General features: G+C 43.5%; 1 protein-coding gene across 3 annotated transcripts in view; it reads right to left on the reverse strand.

Annotated features, from left to right (window-relative positions):
• The window catches only part of sema5a (sema domain, seven thrombospondin repeats (type 1 and type 1-like), transmembrane domain (TM) and short cytoplasmic domain, (semaphorin) 5A), a 185,852-nt gene that overhangs the window by 99,428 nt on the left and 67,887 nt on the right, over positions 1-18,537 (reverse strand). For all 3 annotated transcript variants that reach the window (XR_007448256.1, XM_049565099.1, XM_049565100.1), the window contains exons 3-4: positions 12,984-13,083; positions 8,960-9,005 (exon numbers count right to left, since the gene is read on the reverse strand). Coding sequence is in view for 2 of the 3 variants with exons in the window: in XM_049565099.1 (XP_049421056.1) it covers positions 8,960-9,005; positions 12,984-13,083 (146 nt within the window). In the remaining variant the exon portion in view is untranslated. The remainder of the gene's footprint in view (positions 1-8,959; positions 9,006-12,983; positions 13,084-18,537) is intronic.

Below are 18,537 nucleotides of genomic sequence, written 5' to 3' on the forward strand. Positions count from 1 at the left end.
CCCGCCGCACTGGCCTTTGGGAGGCGTACAAACACCCGTATGTACACACATAAAATGCACACATAGGCAGTAACAGGAGGGAGCTTAGAGAAGAGGATAGAGCTCAGGGTGTGGGGTACCATTCAGGGAGGATAAGATATGGAGTATTAATGTGAGCCGGCTTCTCTCTCGCTCTTCCTTGTGTGTATGTGTGTGACAGTTCACATTCCAGGGCAAAGCGGGCTATTCTGGGGCCGCGCAGCCACAAACCACACACATCAGCACAAGCAGCGCAGCCTGCACACACAGCACCACAGCGTGTCCCAGCTGAATTGAATGTAGGCGCTGAAAAGTGCTTTCACTAATCGCACGGGGTGGGGCGGGGTGGGGGGGAACCTGTTAATGGCCCGAAACCTTACTCACTCATGTTCAGGGTAAAAATCAATCATAATACGATGCAAAATTACAACTTGAGATCACGTTAATGGGAGGAAAGCGGCTGCTTTTTTCATTAGGAGGCGATTATGTGATTTATCGTCATCTGAAATACTTCAAAGCAGATTTTCAGAGTAGTATATATTCTTATTACATCTTTAAGACATCAACTTTATGACCACTGATGTCTGTAAGCCTGTAAGTGGGGGATGTACTGGCATCATTGACCACTAAAGCCACCCTATCTGACTGCCCTGCCTCAAATGGTCCAGAGTCAAGAACAGAATCACAGCCATGCAAAGGCAAGTGTCGGTGTCATTAAGAAACATTAAAAGCTCATTAACATGCTTTTGTTCAGCCACTGTGCTCCTAAGATGAATGCGTCTTGAACCGAAATATGTCTGGAATGCGCTGTCGTTAAATAATAATTCTTGGCTTTATCAGAGGAAGCTGCGTTACAAAGACCGTTTTCTGTGCCTTTGTCACCTAGAAGGGACCTCAATAGAGACTTAGAGTCGAAACAAAGAAGATGAGAGAATAAGAGAGGACCCGGATTAGATTTAGGGAGCTGAGCATGGTGGCGAAATTGGCCTGAAAGGAAAATAAATATCCATCATGGCACTGTAATCATCTCTAGAGAAAAACAACCATTGGAAATGTAGAAAGAGAAGAGATACACAGCTGTTAAAGGATAATTACGGTTTATTACAGCTATTTATTTTCATCATTTTCATTGGGTATGATAACACTGTACTCGCCAAAGTTTGTAAATGGGAAAGATTTGGAAACAACTGAGTCCAACGGGGCAAAAAGTACATGGATAATCAGATTATCTGCCAAAAGTTTGTCCAGATTGTCTGAAGTGAGAGTGAGCACAACAGAAATGTGGGCAGTAGCCCTTCATTGCTCAGACGCGCTGAACAAAGTAAAAATGAAAATAAATAAAGTGTTACTAAGATGCAGAAATTAACCGCGTGTTCACAGGAGCCTTGTCCATTTAAACTGAACCCTGGAGTATTTATCTCATAGCAGGGCTCTTCCATTGACACTTTTGGCAATGCCGAGTCAAACCATGCCTCCCAAGATGGACCATCTCAGGAATCAGGCAAAAGCGCGCTTGACTGTCTCAAAGCTGGTAGTAGGGACATGTCACCGACCACAGCCAACCCCTGACGAGTCTCCATCTACCCCTAAAACAAGCATGTGTTGCGAGACTCATCTTACGTCCGTCTGTGCAGAAGAACAGAGAGAAAGAAGTTTTTGAAAGTCTCTATGTTCAGCTCTCAGGACTTTTGTAGCTTCTAACTGAATCTCTGTGGTTTCAAGTTTAGTTTTTCCTCTTGCGTACTGCTTGTACTTTTAGATATCTGCTTCATTTTAGTGTTTCATAGCTTTGAGCTGTTGAGGAGCTGTGTTAAGTTACTGCTAATGAAAACCCAACATTTCCTTATTTTACTGCTTTACAGCTTTAATTATGAAGAATTTATAGGCAATGATATGTGTTTATCACTGAATTAGCATTAGCATTAGGAAAAGTACAAGAAGAAACTGCCACAGTGAGATGGTAGATGAAGAGCTGCAGACAGCAGGCTCTTAGTGCACATCTGCAAACAGGTGGATTTCTTTTACCTGCCCTACTGTGTGATGGAAAAACACTTGCAGCAACATACACCGATCATCCAAAATATTAAAAACCACTGATAGGTGAAGTGAATAAAATTGATGCTTTCATTACAATGCAATGGTCCGCAGGAAAACCTTTGCTCCTGGCATTCATGTGGATGCCCCTTTACGCACTCCATCCACTGTAAACATTGTTACAGACCAAGCACCCCACTTATTGCAGCAGCACCCACGATGACAGAAGCTCTCCCAGCAAGACAGTGCACCATGCCACACCAAAAAACTGCTCAGAAATGGCCCAAGGAACGTGATAAAGAGCTCCAAGCATTGACCTAGCTTTCAAGTTCCCCAGATCCCAATCTGACCGGGCATCTGTGGGACAAACTGGTATCCCAGAGATCCTTTGTCCGGGCCTCAACAGGCCAGAGCCAAGTCCAATTTGCAGTGGGGCCGCTGACCCGTCGAGGCATGGAGACAGGATCTCTGGGGTTGTCCTGTGTTGTCTGGCACCAAGGCGTTGTCAACAGATCATTTGAGTGTGAGGTAAGGTTCCGGCGTGCCCACTGGATGTTCAATTGGATTAGGATCTGGGGAATTTGGAGGCCAGGTTGATGCCCTGAGCTCTTAGTCATGTCCCCCGTGCCATTCTTGAGCAGTTTTTGCAGTGTGGCATTGTGTATTGTCCTGCCTAGGAGGGGGCACACTGCCACAGGGGAGTGCCATTGCCAATAGGGGAGTGTACTTGATCTGTAATGTCGTTTGGGTGGATGTAGCATGTCAAGTGGCATCTACATGAGGCCAAGGTTCCTCAGAAGAGCACTGTATTGTAACAAAATGATCAATGTTTTTCACTTCACCAGTCAGGGGTTTAAATATTTTAGCTGATCGTTGTAACAAGGGACCTTTAGCAGTGGATCAGCCCACTGCTTTTAATTGTCATTGACTCAAGACAAGCGCATCATCAGTTAAATACAAAACTTCAAGTGAGTAGTCCTGCATTCTGTTGCTTTTGTAAATGCAAACCAGACCAGTTGGAAAACTGGAACAACATATCTTCCTCACAGTGGCCCAATTCAGGAACCGGACCTTTAGGTGTGAACTGACTCTGCGAGGGAGTCAGGGGGGATTTGGCACAGTTGGTGGCAGTCATTTTTTGCTTCAGGGAAGCTGAAAAAAAAATTCCTAAGATGCTATGTTCCACGTGTCCGCCCTCTCTACTGTCCCCTGTAATGGGTGCAATCCTCAGAGATGAACCATTGTGCTCGGGCCTCTCGTCAGTCCTCACACTAAGGGGCTATTGTCACTCTGAGGTGGGTTCAGGACAGATACCAAGGGAGAGAGTGGGCAAGTGTGCAGGGAGGGAGATAGACAGAGACAGAGGAGCGGACAGAAAAAGGGAAAATACGGGACAAACAGATAGAGAAAGCAACAAAGAGAAAACAGAGTCCAACTTAGGAGTCAGCCAGAACAAGGGAGACAGTGTGGGCAGAGCGAAGTAGTCAGTGAGACGGAGGAGGGAATGAGGAGCAGAATTCCAAAACAGCGCTGTTTCCAGACATGATACTGAATATATTTTGCATAAAGAGGGTCCAGAGAACACACTCACTGCTGACAGCTGTCTAGCTCTATGAAACGACGGGCTGTGTGTCTCATTACAAGGGGACGGCGGGTTGAGAGTGAGAGCTGGACAAATCCTGCCGGGGAAATCTAATCTGTCTTATGAATAGCTGATACTGCCTTTTGATGTGCTGGCACAATATTTACTATTCAGACTGATGTCTGCTGATGTAAGCTGCTGAAAGATTTACACATGAAATTGGTCTTGATGTCATGTCTCAGCGAGTGTGTCGGTCTGAGTCACTACACGTATCATCATAATGCCATAAAAAGATAAGTCAGTTGTAGTGACCCCCTGCAACGCCTCTTACTACTTGCTGAAACATGGCATGAAGCTCCATGATATCACTGAGCGCGCTGGTATTTGTATCTCCAATCCCACTGATGCGTTTCACTCTATGCATGTAAATGGCCGAGTTAGTGGGCTTTAGTAATTGAATTAGCAATGCTTCCAGAGCTATGGAGGACAGTTTCTGTAAGCTGCTGATTAGCAGGGCTAATTGTCTGTCTGACGAAGTGTAATTGCAAGAGGCAGGCCCATGAAATACAACATGTGTGACTGGAGAGAGCCTTTTGTTTTCTTTGGAGCCCCCTTTCCTTCCTAATGACACGACAATACGAGAGGAAGTGAAGAAAAATGGAGGCACAATATACATCTCACCACCATACAGTGGCTGTTGCCAAGGGGAGCTGTTATGGATAGTGTTTTCGTGGGGGAGAGGCTGCAGTGAATATCCACTATTTTTCTCCTCCTCTGGTGCTGTATCGAATGGTGAACAATGCCACTGATCCTCCTCACTCCAGTGCTTATTGACTAATGCTATGCCACAGTGTTTCTGTTGAAACTCGGTCTCAGTGTCTGCATCCTGTTTCGATTTAGCATGGAAACAGCACACCAGAATTGGATTCTTACAGGGTTTTTTTTTATTTCTTCTTACATTAACACCTTGTGAATTCAACAAGCTCTTATTGCGGCTGCAAATTAGACACTTCAGGTTATCAGGACCAGCGTGAAAAGTATATAGACTGCAATTAGACCTGGTGTGCAAGGGTAAAATTGGAGCTAACTGGCAGGGGGGATCACTGCGTTAGGGTATTCAAGACGACAAAGGTCACTATTTGGGGAGCTCACAGGCAGACAGAAACACAAGGCTGAGTGGTACATGGAGCCGGTTTGGCCATTCATCAGCCCTGGCAGCACAATGGGAAATTGAACACAATGCAAATGCAAAAGGGCCAATTCATCAGTGTTTGTCCCCTCGCTGCAGTGGGCCATGGAAGGTGGATAATGGCGATGCCAGCGTTGATTCGTCTGCTCAAAGTTGGCAGCAGACGAAAGCGGGGAGCTGAATGACAGATAGAGGGGCGAGGAGGACAATACCAAACAGATGTGAGATAAGAAGTGGGATTCACCTGTAGATGGAGGAAGGATATTGCGCTTTGTGGGTGCTGCTTTTATAGATAATTCTTTGGCTGTGGTGGCTCTGAAAGTCTCGTTATTTGTGCATGCTGCAGAGTTAAGTCCTTGTCTTCCTTTTTTTATTTTTTCACTGGAGCTGCACAAGTTTGAAAGTGGAGCAAGGAGAAAAGTATCCACCTTTTGTTCTTGACAGTGTTTTTCCAGATCAGTGCGGATGAGGGTAGAGGTTGACAGGGGGAGGAAGGCCTCTTCAGGCTGTTGAGACACTGCAGAAAAAAACTGTAAGTGCCAGATATTAACTCCAATCAAGGCCAAAGGGAGGGCTGACTCATGTTTCAACGCCTCATTCCCACTTCAACCCCTGATTGCTATTCAGTTCGACTACATGCCACCAAGTTCATGTGCAGTCATGTGGAAGATCTTCTCTTTGTAGTTCTGGAAGTGTCTACCTGTCATGTAGACAGTTCTTCAGACAAACCTTTCTCACATGTACTGCAAAACTAAAATGATCTAGGCATTATTCAGAGGAGCTGTAAATGAGAATTCAAATGTCTGAATCAGTTGGATTGGACATCAAATGCAAATGCATCAAATGCATCAAATTTAACCTGCCAGCTTCCTTGTCCAAAGTCTGTTTCATGTACGATTAAGCCTATGTGTGAATAGAGCAGGTAATTGTAAGGGGAATTCATGGCGTGTTTGAGTTGATGACCTTTCTATCACACAGCGCACAGAAAACCAGAAGAAAATAATTATCCGAAGATGAAGATGTGATGGTGAAGACTCTCAGCCAGCCAGGTCATGGTAATCCTAGTGCTATATCATCGGCAACTGGACTTGCTTGAGTTCTTGAAGACATTAAAGACATTCGTTAAAACTGAAGACGCCTCATGGTTGAGAGGTGAAATGTCTTCAAGTAACGATATATCGCACTTAAGATCCGAGGATGAAGAAGAGGGGTCACACACACGTAGACAGCAACAAAAAATGTCTAACTAGAGAGATAACGAGATTCTGGAACATCTGTCCTTAAGGGCCGAAGGCGATGTCGTTACACAAATTCAAGACTCTGCAACAGACTCTGTTGTTTAAGACCAAAGTACAGACCTGCTATGTAACTGCTGTGTTATCTGCTTCATGTTCTGCCTCCTGAACGCTCTACCCAGACGCCACCCCTCGCCTGAACCAAACAGAGTATTTCCAATAGGTTAGAACGCCTCTGATACAGACAATCTCCTGTTGTGTGCTACATGTGTAAAAGGGAAAGGGACCTGATTCTCTAGACATTGCCCAGAGCTCAAAAGACAAAACAACATAAGTAACTGAACCCTCTCTTCTCCCAGAACTCACTGAAGAACAAATACGAGGAATGGCTTCGAAATGGGCAATGAAAGTGTAGAAGTTCTCAGAAAAGAGGTCCCTTCGCTCTCCAACTTCTGATGTTCTTGGGCTCTTTTCTATTTTTTATTACCTCCAAGCTGGGAGGGCATTTACTGAGAAGATTATGGTTGCTGGGCTCAGACTCTATCGATCTGCGAGTCTCAACTCGATATGTGCTATAGAGTGGGTTAGACCAGCAGTGTTTAGCTGCCACCCTAAGTGCCACTATTCTCTAAACCCTTCATAACACAGTGGTAATGCTACCAAGTATTCAGAGTTTATTCTCTGCCTTGCACAATGTTTGGAAACAACTCATCATACTGGAACCAAGGGCAGGGGAAGTGGGTGGGATTAATTCTGCCTTCATGCAGCAAAAGACCTTGTCTGTTGTTTTCATAAATGTTTCATGCATGCACATACAAGATGAGATCAGCCCGTCATCGATCATATGGTAATTATATCCACCTCTTTAACGTATTATAGGCTGTTTGTATTACGCCGGCTCTAAGCCTTGTGCTCTGTCAAACCGTGCACAGCCTGACTCTTAGCGCTGCCAGCCATGCAAGAACAAATCACTGCCACTGGGCATTATCTGACATGGCTGATGCATGGGGATGGGGTGAAATCACAAAGACAAGCGTAGGTGTAGCTTTTAGCTTGTTTTCGTTCTGCAGGAAAGGAAGAAAAAAAAAAAGAACCTCATGCAACTCTTTTGAACAGCGGTGCAACCGAAATAAAACGCGCTGAGCTGCTAACGACTGTTTGTGCTCAAACTTTCTTTGTTCACTCTGACACTCTCAGCCCCACATTCCCTTGTAAATCCATTTGATCAATCAGCAATGCATGTAATGTGAGTGGAGCAACGGTACCAAAGGGGAAATTCGTTCAAGTCTTTCATATCCAACAACAATAAGAATGACAAATATATGTAAACCCAGCCACAGAGACAGCCAAATCTCTGTGCAATTAATCTCCTGTTTCATGCCAGGATGAATAAGAAGGAAGGAGAGAAAAAGATTTCAGAGGGAGGTGAATAGAGGGCTAGCACTTCAGCAGCTGAACTTAGCCTTCCCCTTGACTCTAGAGCCCTGGTCCAATCAAATGCAAAGCAGGCACTAGTGCACAGGTCATCTTAAATTGGCACCAGGCCTTGGCAGGGATTGCCAGATCCAACTCTCTTAAGAGAAGATGTCTTGGAGATGAGGGGTTGATTGGGTCGGTGGAATCTCCTTGCTGATTCTGCAGCACCAGCCTAGCGCAGGATGAAATAAAGAAGGAGGGATGATTGGGTGTGTGGATGGCACAGAGCATCTTTTAAAAAGCATCTGCGTCCCAGTGAGCGGCCACAAAAGACCGGCTCTGCATGAATCCTCGTCTTTCTCCATGGGGGTTTCTTCCCTCTGTCTGTGTGCTGTCTCACTGCTCCCAGATTCCTTTGTACGTGCTGCCCTCCACTCCTTCCTATCCGACAAATTCAGACTTGCCTCTCATTTTCGTCTGACCGTTTTTCTCATTTTCCCTTTCCAGGCGGATTTATATCAACAGCGCTCCCCCTCAGTCTCTCTCCTTTGTTCCATCCAGCCATTCTTGCTCCACTGTTTCTCTTTCTCTCCTCTCCTCATCCTCTCCCGTGGTTTTCCAGGGTGTAAATGGCAAATATCAAGAGTTGTCAAACCATCAAAGAAGCCTTGCTGCTACCACCTAGAAATAAACCCCTCAATATGTCAATGTTTGTATGGCAACTCAGTGGGTCACAAAATGCTTAGCTCCACAGGGGGGATCGTAGGCTCACACAAGTGTAATAAAAGAAAGAAAAATGAAAGGATGCAGAAAGAAATTAGAATGACAACATGTGGGAGAAGGGGAATGAAAGGAGGACTGGAAAGAAATAATAATTGCTACCTTGAGCAAACTTCTATTTATGCATGTTTTGTGCAAATTTTACAACATGTCACCATAGGCAGAGCTCTAGCCCTGGAGTTAGCATCCTTTAATTTCTGTTTTTCAGATCACTTGATTCTCTACCTCGAGAGGAGCACCAAAATGGTAGAATCGTATTAAAGAAATTGCACAAGATGCTAATACCCTAGAAAATGTGGAAAAGCACAGCTGCAGAGTATATGTATCACATACAGTTTCAAATTGGATTTTAACACGCAGGGTATTTATGCTGTCTACACTTTATATCATCACTCTTTCCTTCTCACTGTGTATCAACCCACAGCGCTGTCGACCGAACCCACTGTCACTCCACCGGATGGGAAGTTGTTGTGACATCTGAAATGCTAAACCATTTTACTGTAACAGCTTTAAGTTGTGGGAGCTGGCAGCATGCTACGACTATAGCACGGCGTTTGTTGGAAGGCAGGCAGCGCTCTGGATGCCAGTGCCAGCGTGACTGTAAGAGCAGACAGAGTCAGAGTGAGCACATATTCACTCAGAAAAGTGGGTGAGTCAGACCGATGGAGAATCAGAAAGACAGAGCAGGAGAGAATTAGCACTCACCTGGATCAGTGTCAGGTCTTCCAGATTGAGCCTGAAGAGGTGATTTCTGTGAAAAAAAAAGAGGAAGTATGTGAGCTGATGGAGACATTTTTTTCAAATAAACCTGAGATGTGTGGATGTTACAGCATCCCTGCTCCAAGGCCGAAGCTCTGTACAGTTTTTATCTGAGTTCTCTCTCTGGTTCTTTCATCTTCACTCCCCTAACCAAGGTGCCACCGGTACAAAGGGATTTAGACCTCCAAAAGGGGACCATACAGACTTAAACTGCTTTAACAGCAAGTCGGGTGTGAAAACGGTTCAGAGGATGTCGACACACTTAAAAGAGGGTTTTTTTCCTGATTTAGCACTGCACTTCTATAACATTGTCAAAACTCGTGATGGACAGTTTTCGAATATGATCTAACTGATGCTGCAGAACCACAGATATCCTCTTTTTAAATTCCACTCATTTTTCTGCCTTGTCAAAACCTGGCACCGACATTACCCACAATCAACCCAATCTCCAGAAGAAATGTTGGCATTACACTTTTCTGCAAACCATGAATTTGCTAAAGTTGTACATTTCATATGCTGTAGCTTGGTTAAATTTTCAATTTAATGCTGTGACGACCCTGTGGTTAATATTTGCTTGGATTAGGCACAAAACCCAATTGGTTAGCTTGAGAAAAAGATCATGTTTTGGCTTAGAATACCCAGTTTTGTTTCCACAAACACAACTTGAAATGCCCCAACGTGTTATTAAAAAAATACGTCGTTTTGTTGACACAAATATGGCCAAAAATGCCCTGACATGTTGTTAAAAAAATCTTGATTTTGTCACCACAAACAAGGCCGTAACATCCTGATGTACTGTCAACACAGCTTGAAATGTCTTGAAATATTCTTAAAAAATATCCGGTTTCATTGCTACAAACAATGCTGGACGTTTCCCGACATGTCTTAAAAAAATTCTCCATTTTGTTGCCACAAACACGTCTAGAAATGCACCGAAGCGAGGTTAAAAAATAACCGGTTTTGTTGTTTATTGGTCTTGATCAGTGGTCTGCTGCTGCCTGGCAGCCATCTCACCTAGGTGTCACACCATCCACCATCCCTTCGTCCTACTGATAAGCTAATATGCTATCTAAACTATGTCACTTTTAAGAAATGTTGATATGATACGTATTAGTGTTGTGTCGTTTGCGAACGAATCGCTCAAAAGAACGAATCTGTTGAGTGAACGTACTGAACTGAATCACTTCTGGAACTGATTCGTTCATTTCTCAGTTCAGTTGAGCTCAGCAGCGAGCATGTAGGCCGGGAGTGGAAATGCCGATTTGGTCCATGCGAACGATGAATCACTCGCAAGTCGCGAGGCTAGCAGGGTGCAGGGAGGGACTGCCTACCGCATGATGAATCACTCGGTGAACGAATCACTAGGTGAATGAATCACTTGGTGAATGAATCACTCGGTGAACAACGTAACCCCGATCCCTGAGTGATTCAAATCATTTCTTCTCAGCGATACACTTTCATAGGGACCACTTTCTCCACGCTAACAGCTAATGTAGCCAGGAGTCAAGCCACATGAACAAAATCACACACCTCCCCATCGTTTTAACAGACTTAGTTTCCAGATAAACAAACTGAAAACATTAGGCTGGCCAGTGATGAGACTCACCACTGCAGGGCAGGCACAGGGCTCCTCCCACCAAGCACTGAACGATTCGGTGAACAAATCTTTTGAACGAATCTTTTTAATGAACTGATTCTAGTGATTCAGTAACATCTAAAGAACTGCTTTGCCCATCACAAATATGTATCAGTGTACAAAAGGAATGTATCTGTGGTATGCAGAAAATGTGCAATGCCAACATTTCATTCTGGTGACTGGGCTGACACGATACAACTTGACAACTTTGACATATGCAGTCGTACTCCCCGAGACAAACAGACTTTGATTTGTAAAATCAGTTTCTGTTCAAAACTGCTGCATTTGAAGCTTCTGAAGTTCAACCACTTATAAGTTAAGATGAACCTTTTCACTGGTGGCATGAGGAGTTATCAGAGTTTAGCCAGGGTGCTAGAGACTGAAGTCTGTGGATGGTTGGATTCAACCACTGCAGCAAATGACGGACCTCTAGGTTTCTTCAACCCGTAATTAGGAAGCAAGAAAAACTGGATAAAGCAGTGCTAAAAAGTTCTACAGAGTGCTCCTATCTCTGGAGTATATGTGTATATAAGAAACAGGGAGAGAGCAGGAAGAGACTGAAAGAAAATCAAAGCCTGGCGGTGAAACTTCGCTCTAATAAGTGCCTATCCTGTTTTGCCTGAAGCCTTTCAAATTTGCACAGCACAAACAAAACTGTTTCATTGGCATTTACAACTTTTCAAGAAACATTAGCTTCTAATGAATGCCCTCTCAAGAGGAATATTCTGTATATTGACTAACGATGTCTCGGGCTGTCTACTAAAACCATTATACACCATTACCACAGTGCAATCACATGAAAGCTGACAATTAGGACTAAAAGCATTATTTATTGTGATTTTTTTCCCCCTTTGAGACTTTTGTATTATTCATATTTTGTAGTTTTTGTGCCATAGGCCAATCGTGATCCAAGATTATTGTCAGTTCATGCTGGCAAAAGAAAATCGTTTTAAACGTTTGGTAAATTTCGTTCAATTCACAGTAAAAAGTCTTTTTAGATATTGACCTGAATGATTTTCTTTTTATGCATTGTTTAAAAACAATTTTGCAGGCAATTTTGAGTTCTTGAAATAGCTTTAACAATATCCCATAATGAGTTTTCTCTTTCATATGAGCAATCATTTTTAAAGGGCAAGCATTGTTTTTTTTCAGGAAAGTAGATATCTAATTCTGAAACTAAAATCTTCAAGCATGATCACACACGCACGCACGCACGCACACACATACACACACACACACACACTTTCACTGAGATCTATCAATCTCCTGAAGAGTGGCTATCAGACAGGTCTCAGTGTGGCCTCGGCCCCCTGTTTTACTCTATTGATATTTGCATCGATCCCTCTTTCCTTCCATTATCACTCATACTTCTAACTGAGCCTGCAGCCATCCATCCAGCCACGCAACGCCTTTCTCAGCGAGACACTCGACAGTCATCAAGTTGGAACCGAGAATTGAACTAAATCTCTGATTTGATTATTTGAGTGCTCCAAATGTTGTGTGTTGGTGGAATTGTGCAGCTAAAAATGAAAGATTGTCAGCAACAAACATTGTGTGTTTGTTATGTTATCACAATTGTGTCAGCAGTTTAAACGAGACTCCACTCGCCTTTTCGACCTTTGCTCTTCATCCATCCACACATACACACCAATCCCTGATTAGCCATTTCCATCTAAGTTCCTGGAGTGCATTAGTAAATTCCCTGGGCTCACTTTGATTCTGTTTGTTGTGCTGCTCACCTTCCTGCTGGCTCCTCTGTTATCTCTTGTTCACATTGCAGTGAGTGTTTCTTTCTATTGACAACTAAGCCATTAAGAGAAGTGCAGCGCGCACTTCATCTGGAATCAGCCTGAGACTTACACAGCGTGAATGAATACACCCATTACACACACACACACACACACTGAAGAACACACAGTTCACGCTATAATATTCACGTGCATATATGCATGAACATACACAAAAAGATGCTGGTAAAAGCAGAATTATTTGTCACCAATGCAGTCCCTTTCAGATTCAGTCTGAAACACAGAGAAACTGCAAGCACACACACACACACACATACATACACACATACATTTGGCTAGGCTTGACAAAGACAATGGACTTGGAAACAATCTCCAAAGCCATTTTTTTTTTCTCTGGCTTTTGAAGACATCTATAGAGAAACTGATCATTACTCATGCAATGCACCAACAAACACTGAAAAGAAGGGGAATGAAAGACACGGCAACAAAAGGACAGGCAACAAAAGAAAGAAACAGGAAGGAAAGACGAGGAGACAAAAGAAAAACAGAAAGAGCCAAAAAAAAAACAAACTCCGACATGAGTTACCTTGCACCGACAATCAGCTCGTTCTGGCCGGGGTCGAAGGTCAGCTGTGAGTAATCCACCGTGCCCTCCGCCTTGAACCTGAAGATCCACGGCTCCATCTCTGCCAACGACACCACAGGACACAAAAAGTGTGAGCCAATCAGAGCATTGAGTTTATGACTGCAGACGACAGCTGTGTTGATGAATGAGCTGCGTTCAAAGTGCTGCTGTAACTTTTCTCGACACACTCAAAGAGTCAGGTCCTTAAAGGGCAAATTTGTAATAGCAGCAACTCTTTCCCCTGCTGCCTTTGTTCTGATTTTTACCTTTCCTCATACCTTCAGTGATGTTGTGTGGCATTTGTGATGTAAATACTACAGCAATCGCACTTGTGTTTTGCATCACAATGAGTTTACATGCACAAAAATGCATAGAGATTTCGGCCCCTAGTTGAGGGCAGTAAAGCTGCATTAGTGTGAGGTGCAAACAGTTGTTGTCACACGACTATAAAGCCTGCAATAACTTAGTGAAGAGGTGGGGCTCGTTAAAAATAATAGGCTACGTGGGGCATCTGTGTACTTACCTACAGTGAGTCAATGACATCATGAACTTTTATCACAGTTTAACATAACATTATGTCAAGTTGGGGAAGTTTCACTTAACCATTGAGAACCAGAAACCTCCTGACAAAACACGTCAGACCAGATACACGGTACACGGAGTAGTTAAGATTAGCTACACGTCAACCAGCACGTTTAAAGAGCTGCATCATCATCAGTAACAATAATTGATAGCGTTAGTTCAGGCAGGACATGATGTCAAGCTCAGCTCACATCCCAGCTACATCAACTGATCTCAAACAGCCCAATCAACTGATGGAGCAGCTGACTGATGGAAGGGTGTCAGCTGATAGATCACATGATTCCTTTCTATGCAACCAATTAGCGAATCTCATTCAGGACGCCGTATTTAAACTGCTCTGGCCTGCCTACTGTTGCTGCTTCCTTTGCAAGCGTCTTTGCAACCCACCTCCACCCCAGCTCCTCCTTTTCATGCTGTGTCTGACTTATCAACGTCATTTCTGTTTGTCATTGATGCTGCTCTGTTCTGTTCCTGGGGGTCTTTGCTGCTGCTCTCGCTGCCTTATGCTTTCCATGTAGGCGCATGGAAGGGCAGAGAGGCCCCAGAACAGAGCCATACCGCAAAATATAATACTGCAAATGGAAATAAAGTTTCTTTGGCTAAAGTGGTCCTGACTAGAATCTAATAATACTGCACTTAAGGGCCATTTTTCAGCATGAGTACTTTACTTTCAAAAACTTTAAGTTCATTAACCTTTTAATGCTCGTACTTTTACACGTAAGAAATTAATTTCCAGTGAGATACTGGTACTTTTACTCAAGTAAAGGATCTAAAGGCATCCTCTACCAGTGAAGATCAATATCATAAGAAAACATAATTGGTGTGCCAATACCTGACAACGGGCTGGACCATATCTTTAATTTAGTCCACTCTTCTTCACTGTGCGCTATACACATGGTTTATTACAGTGTAAGGTTCTGTCAGGATACACTTTTATAAATGCTCGATTGGCCAAAATATTCCCAGATACCAGTGATATGTGTAAAAGTCACCCGATAACCATGCTCTCATGTTCTGTTCAGATTTCTGGTGTTAAATATTTAACACATTTGGGACAATTTTTGGCATGAACCTTCAGACTAAACCTATCACAGCCCTATCTGGAGTCCTACCACCTGCAGGACTGAACTTCCCATTGATAAAACAGCATGTTCTGGCCTTTACAACTCTATTAGCTAGATGCTTTATTTTATTTAACTCAAAGCACACGCTTCCCTCCTCACACAATAGTTGGCTTAAGGAGAGCTCAAATCACATCAAACTTGAGAAGATTAGATTTTCACTTCACCGGTAACTCGTTTGACAAGACCTGGAAGTCCTGTATTGAGTATCTGAACGAGGCTACCATCTGTCCGGGTGACAACTAGATGCCCCCCACCTCCACCCCCACTCTTTTTTTCTTTGTTTTTCTCCTTACTTGTGTTTGATGAATGTTGTGTCTTTTTGTTTTGTTGTTTTTTCTCCTTTTATATTTTATTCATTCAATTCTCTTATCCATTTTTATTTGCAACCAGTGGGAATGAGTTGGAATGACAGGGGTTGATGGATATGGAAAGGAGTTAATAGAAAAGGTTTAGTTCATGTCCTCAATGATTGCGGGCCTTTTATGTCAAATCCATAGACTGTAAAAATAATGGATGTAGCCACCATGGCATCACCCACTGGTTTGTGGACTCCCTGAAGTGACCATATTAGGGTGAAAGGCTGCCAGTGTCGTGGAGCGATGGGTGAATCTGACTGAGAACCCAAGGACACTATTCGCAGAGAGTCTGTCACTCTGCCCTTGATTATGCACAACTTTGAGCCTTGATAAAATGTAAATGGGTGAATTATAGAAATTCACCCCTTGTACAGTTGTCGTGAAGGGGAAAATTAGCTGTAGAGATCAAAACTGTTTTCATACCAGGCTGTAAATGTGTTTATTTCTGCTGTAAAGTTGGGCACTTTAACACAGGTGTCTATGGGGATAGACTCGCTTCTGGAGCCAGCCTCAGGTGGTCATTTAAAGAACTGCAGTTTTTGGTTCTTCATTCTGATAGCTTCAATTTGTCATTTTTAATTGTACATAATACTGGTGTAAAATCAATACAAAGATTCATGACGAGACGAAACCGTTTTTTAACATTGTAGAGAAAAGTCGGTCTGAGCTTGAATCAAGCCCGCTGATGATGTCACCTGCAAGTCAGCTGGTCAGATTGCCAGCGGCTGGTTTTAGAACGTAGAGCTTGTCACCTGTTTCTGTAGCCAGTTGGCTTGTAGTGAAGTTCGCTGGTCAAGTCAAAATGACCGCAGACAGCGTGTTTGCTTACTGCTGCAGGTGCTTAGTCCACACCGAGCCCTCTGTTTCCATCCTCACAGTGTGCTGATGCTCATTTTGTTTCTGTTTTTCAGCATTTCATCACTAAAAGTACAACTGCATCTCACTATCACTATCCTCATTCATATTTTAAGAAGCTTCAAATTATATTCAGCCACAAAATAAGCCTGAAAAGCTGGAAATCAGAATGGAAGAACAAAGAGTCGTTGCATAGAGATGATACACCATCTCATCTAGTTGCATTGGTGTGAGCTGGCAGGTTTTTAGAACGTTGAGGAGTGGCACATTGCAAGTAGTTGTCTGTTTCAACTCATCTCGTGGTGAATCTTTGGTCTGGACTGGGCTATATACAGATTTTAAAGTTCTCTTGACAATCTGGGGTAAACCTGACCTGACTTGACTCATTCACAGTATCTTGTTTTTAAGGTTCATTTCCCTCTGCATAAGAAATACGTATAGATCAATATATGTCCGTGTTATGAATCACAATTCCTCCACAAAATTGTCAGGCAGGCTCTCACTGGCCATGATGCAAATATGGGCCCTAATACTGTTGGAAATGAAGGCAAGGGTGGATAACAAACAAAATGCTTTGAGCTGTCGTTGTCGTTTATAAGGTCACTCATTCAAAAAAAATCACTCTCCACGGATCAAAGTACTCTTCCATTACTGCTTCTCAGCCTCCCCCAAACGAAAGTGAAATCTGAGGCCTCCATTCATGAGTGAATGTGTACTAAATAGTGAAATCTAGCTTCTTGTGACTCAGTAGGCAGTCCTTTGATTTCTGCAAACCATCACTACTGCTGATTGATTCATGTAAACGAATACTGTGGATGAACGATGAAGACCGATGAGAGTCTGACTTTTATGGAAATTGACCTTGGTATGATGGATACACACACACACATGAAGAGACAGAAAGAGACATCCCAGACAGACACTGACATCTTATCCACAACACGCCTGTTCGCATGGCGCCCAACCCATTAACCCTTGACCAATCGAATCACGGGCCCCGGGTGGTTGCAGAAGGATGAGGACGGCCTGTCTCCTGTCCAGTTACCCGATAGGTTTAGTTGACATGTTTTCCCCATCACTCATCACATGCTCCATCTGCAGTCATAATAACTCACCCCAGTACTACTGATCATCACCATATATGGCACATTTTCTCCAGATAGCTAGAAATTAGTATTTTGGAGTGCAGTGCCAGAACTCCTGCAGAGTTTTTAGCAGTGGTTGCTGCAGTGATTTAAAATCATTCATCATTACATTTGTGAGCTATTTTCAGACTAAAAATTTCAAAGGGACTTTTTTAATTTACCAGGGAGCTTTCCATCAGGACCGGAACAGAGGGAGAGGACAGCTTGAATATCCTCCCTGAAACGCATTATCTGCTTCTTCAGGCACACCTGTCAGACAGCATTTCAAATGAAAGCACGCGCTCCCTTGGCTGCATCAAAAGCAAGTGCTTTCTGGTTTCGGTGACAAACGTGGGATTTCTCGGTGTTTCGAAGACAAACAGAGCAAGAAAACTGGGAGCTTCCAAAGAACATCTGCCTCCTACAGCTCACGTAGTGGGACCAAACTCCAACTCTCCTAACAAAACAATATCATCTGCAGAGAGACAGCGCCACTGTATGCAAAGACGTGTTCCCTTGTTCTCTTTCAAGTCTCCAGTGACGAGTACAAGAGAGCTGCAAGAGGAAAAAAAGCAGCCAGTGTCTGACTCCGGGTTTCACAGCGCTAATACATTTTCATTAGCAGCAGGGAAATAAATATCTGGAAGATCACCACCAACTTCACCCCAAAGATTTCATATTGGTTAATGGCTGCTGCTCTGCTTATTCTGGAGGGAGACGCAAAGTTTTGGATGTGGCAATGCTTTGGCTCCACTGGGCTTGTTTTTCACGCCATCGAGAGGATCCCTGGCATACAAATGTAGCAGTGACACCCCCCCTGGGGAAGACGCCGCTTGACGAACCCAGCTTCTCCCCATAAATCTCCCTGACTCACCAGGGGAGGCTCGCTAACGGGGTGATGGAGTGTGTGAGAGTGCGTGTGCCTGGGTGTGTGCGTGTGTGTGAGGCAGAAACAGGGAAGAGAAGATATTTGTTGGAGTGCGGAAAAGGGGCAAAAGGTTCTAATTGAACATAACAGCACTCAAAGGATTTACGGCCTTTTGTGACCAGGGCCAAGAACCATTCATAAACATTCATAACCAGCGTGGATGGGCCCTCCCAAGGCTGCGGAGCTAAATATACGGAGCTTCGCAAAGTCAAACTCGCGGGGGTTTCGCAGATCACAGTTTGGGTTTACTACAGGGATACGAAACTGTGGCACACTTGGAAAGATCTTCAAAAAGAACACTGCAGGATACCAGGTTAGCATCACCGCGGAGAGTTATCACACTGATTTGAACTCAGAGCTAACTTGTAATATATATTTGTTTTTGGATTGGTTGTAATAGCTAATTTTAGTGGCACCCTGGGAGGTTTCATGATCCCGTAAAATCAGCCTTAATCCAGTAGAAAGGAAACAGTAGGACGACCCCCAGCTAATTATCCCTTAAATAAATAAATAAATAAATAAAAAATCCCACTCCCGGTCTCACTT

Source organism: Epinephelus fuscoguttatus, linkage group LG21 (assembly GCF_011397635.1).
Source record: "Epinephelus fuscoguttatus linkage group LG21, E.fuscoguttatus.final_Chr_v1".
Classification (NCBI taxonomy): Eukaryota; Metazoa; Chordata; class Actinopteri; order Perciformes; family Serranidae; genus Epinephelus; species Epinephelus fuscoguttatus.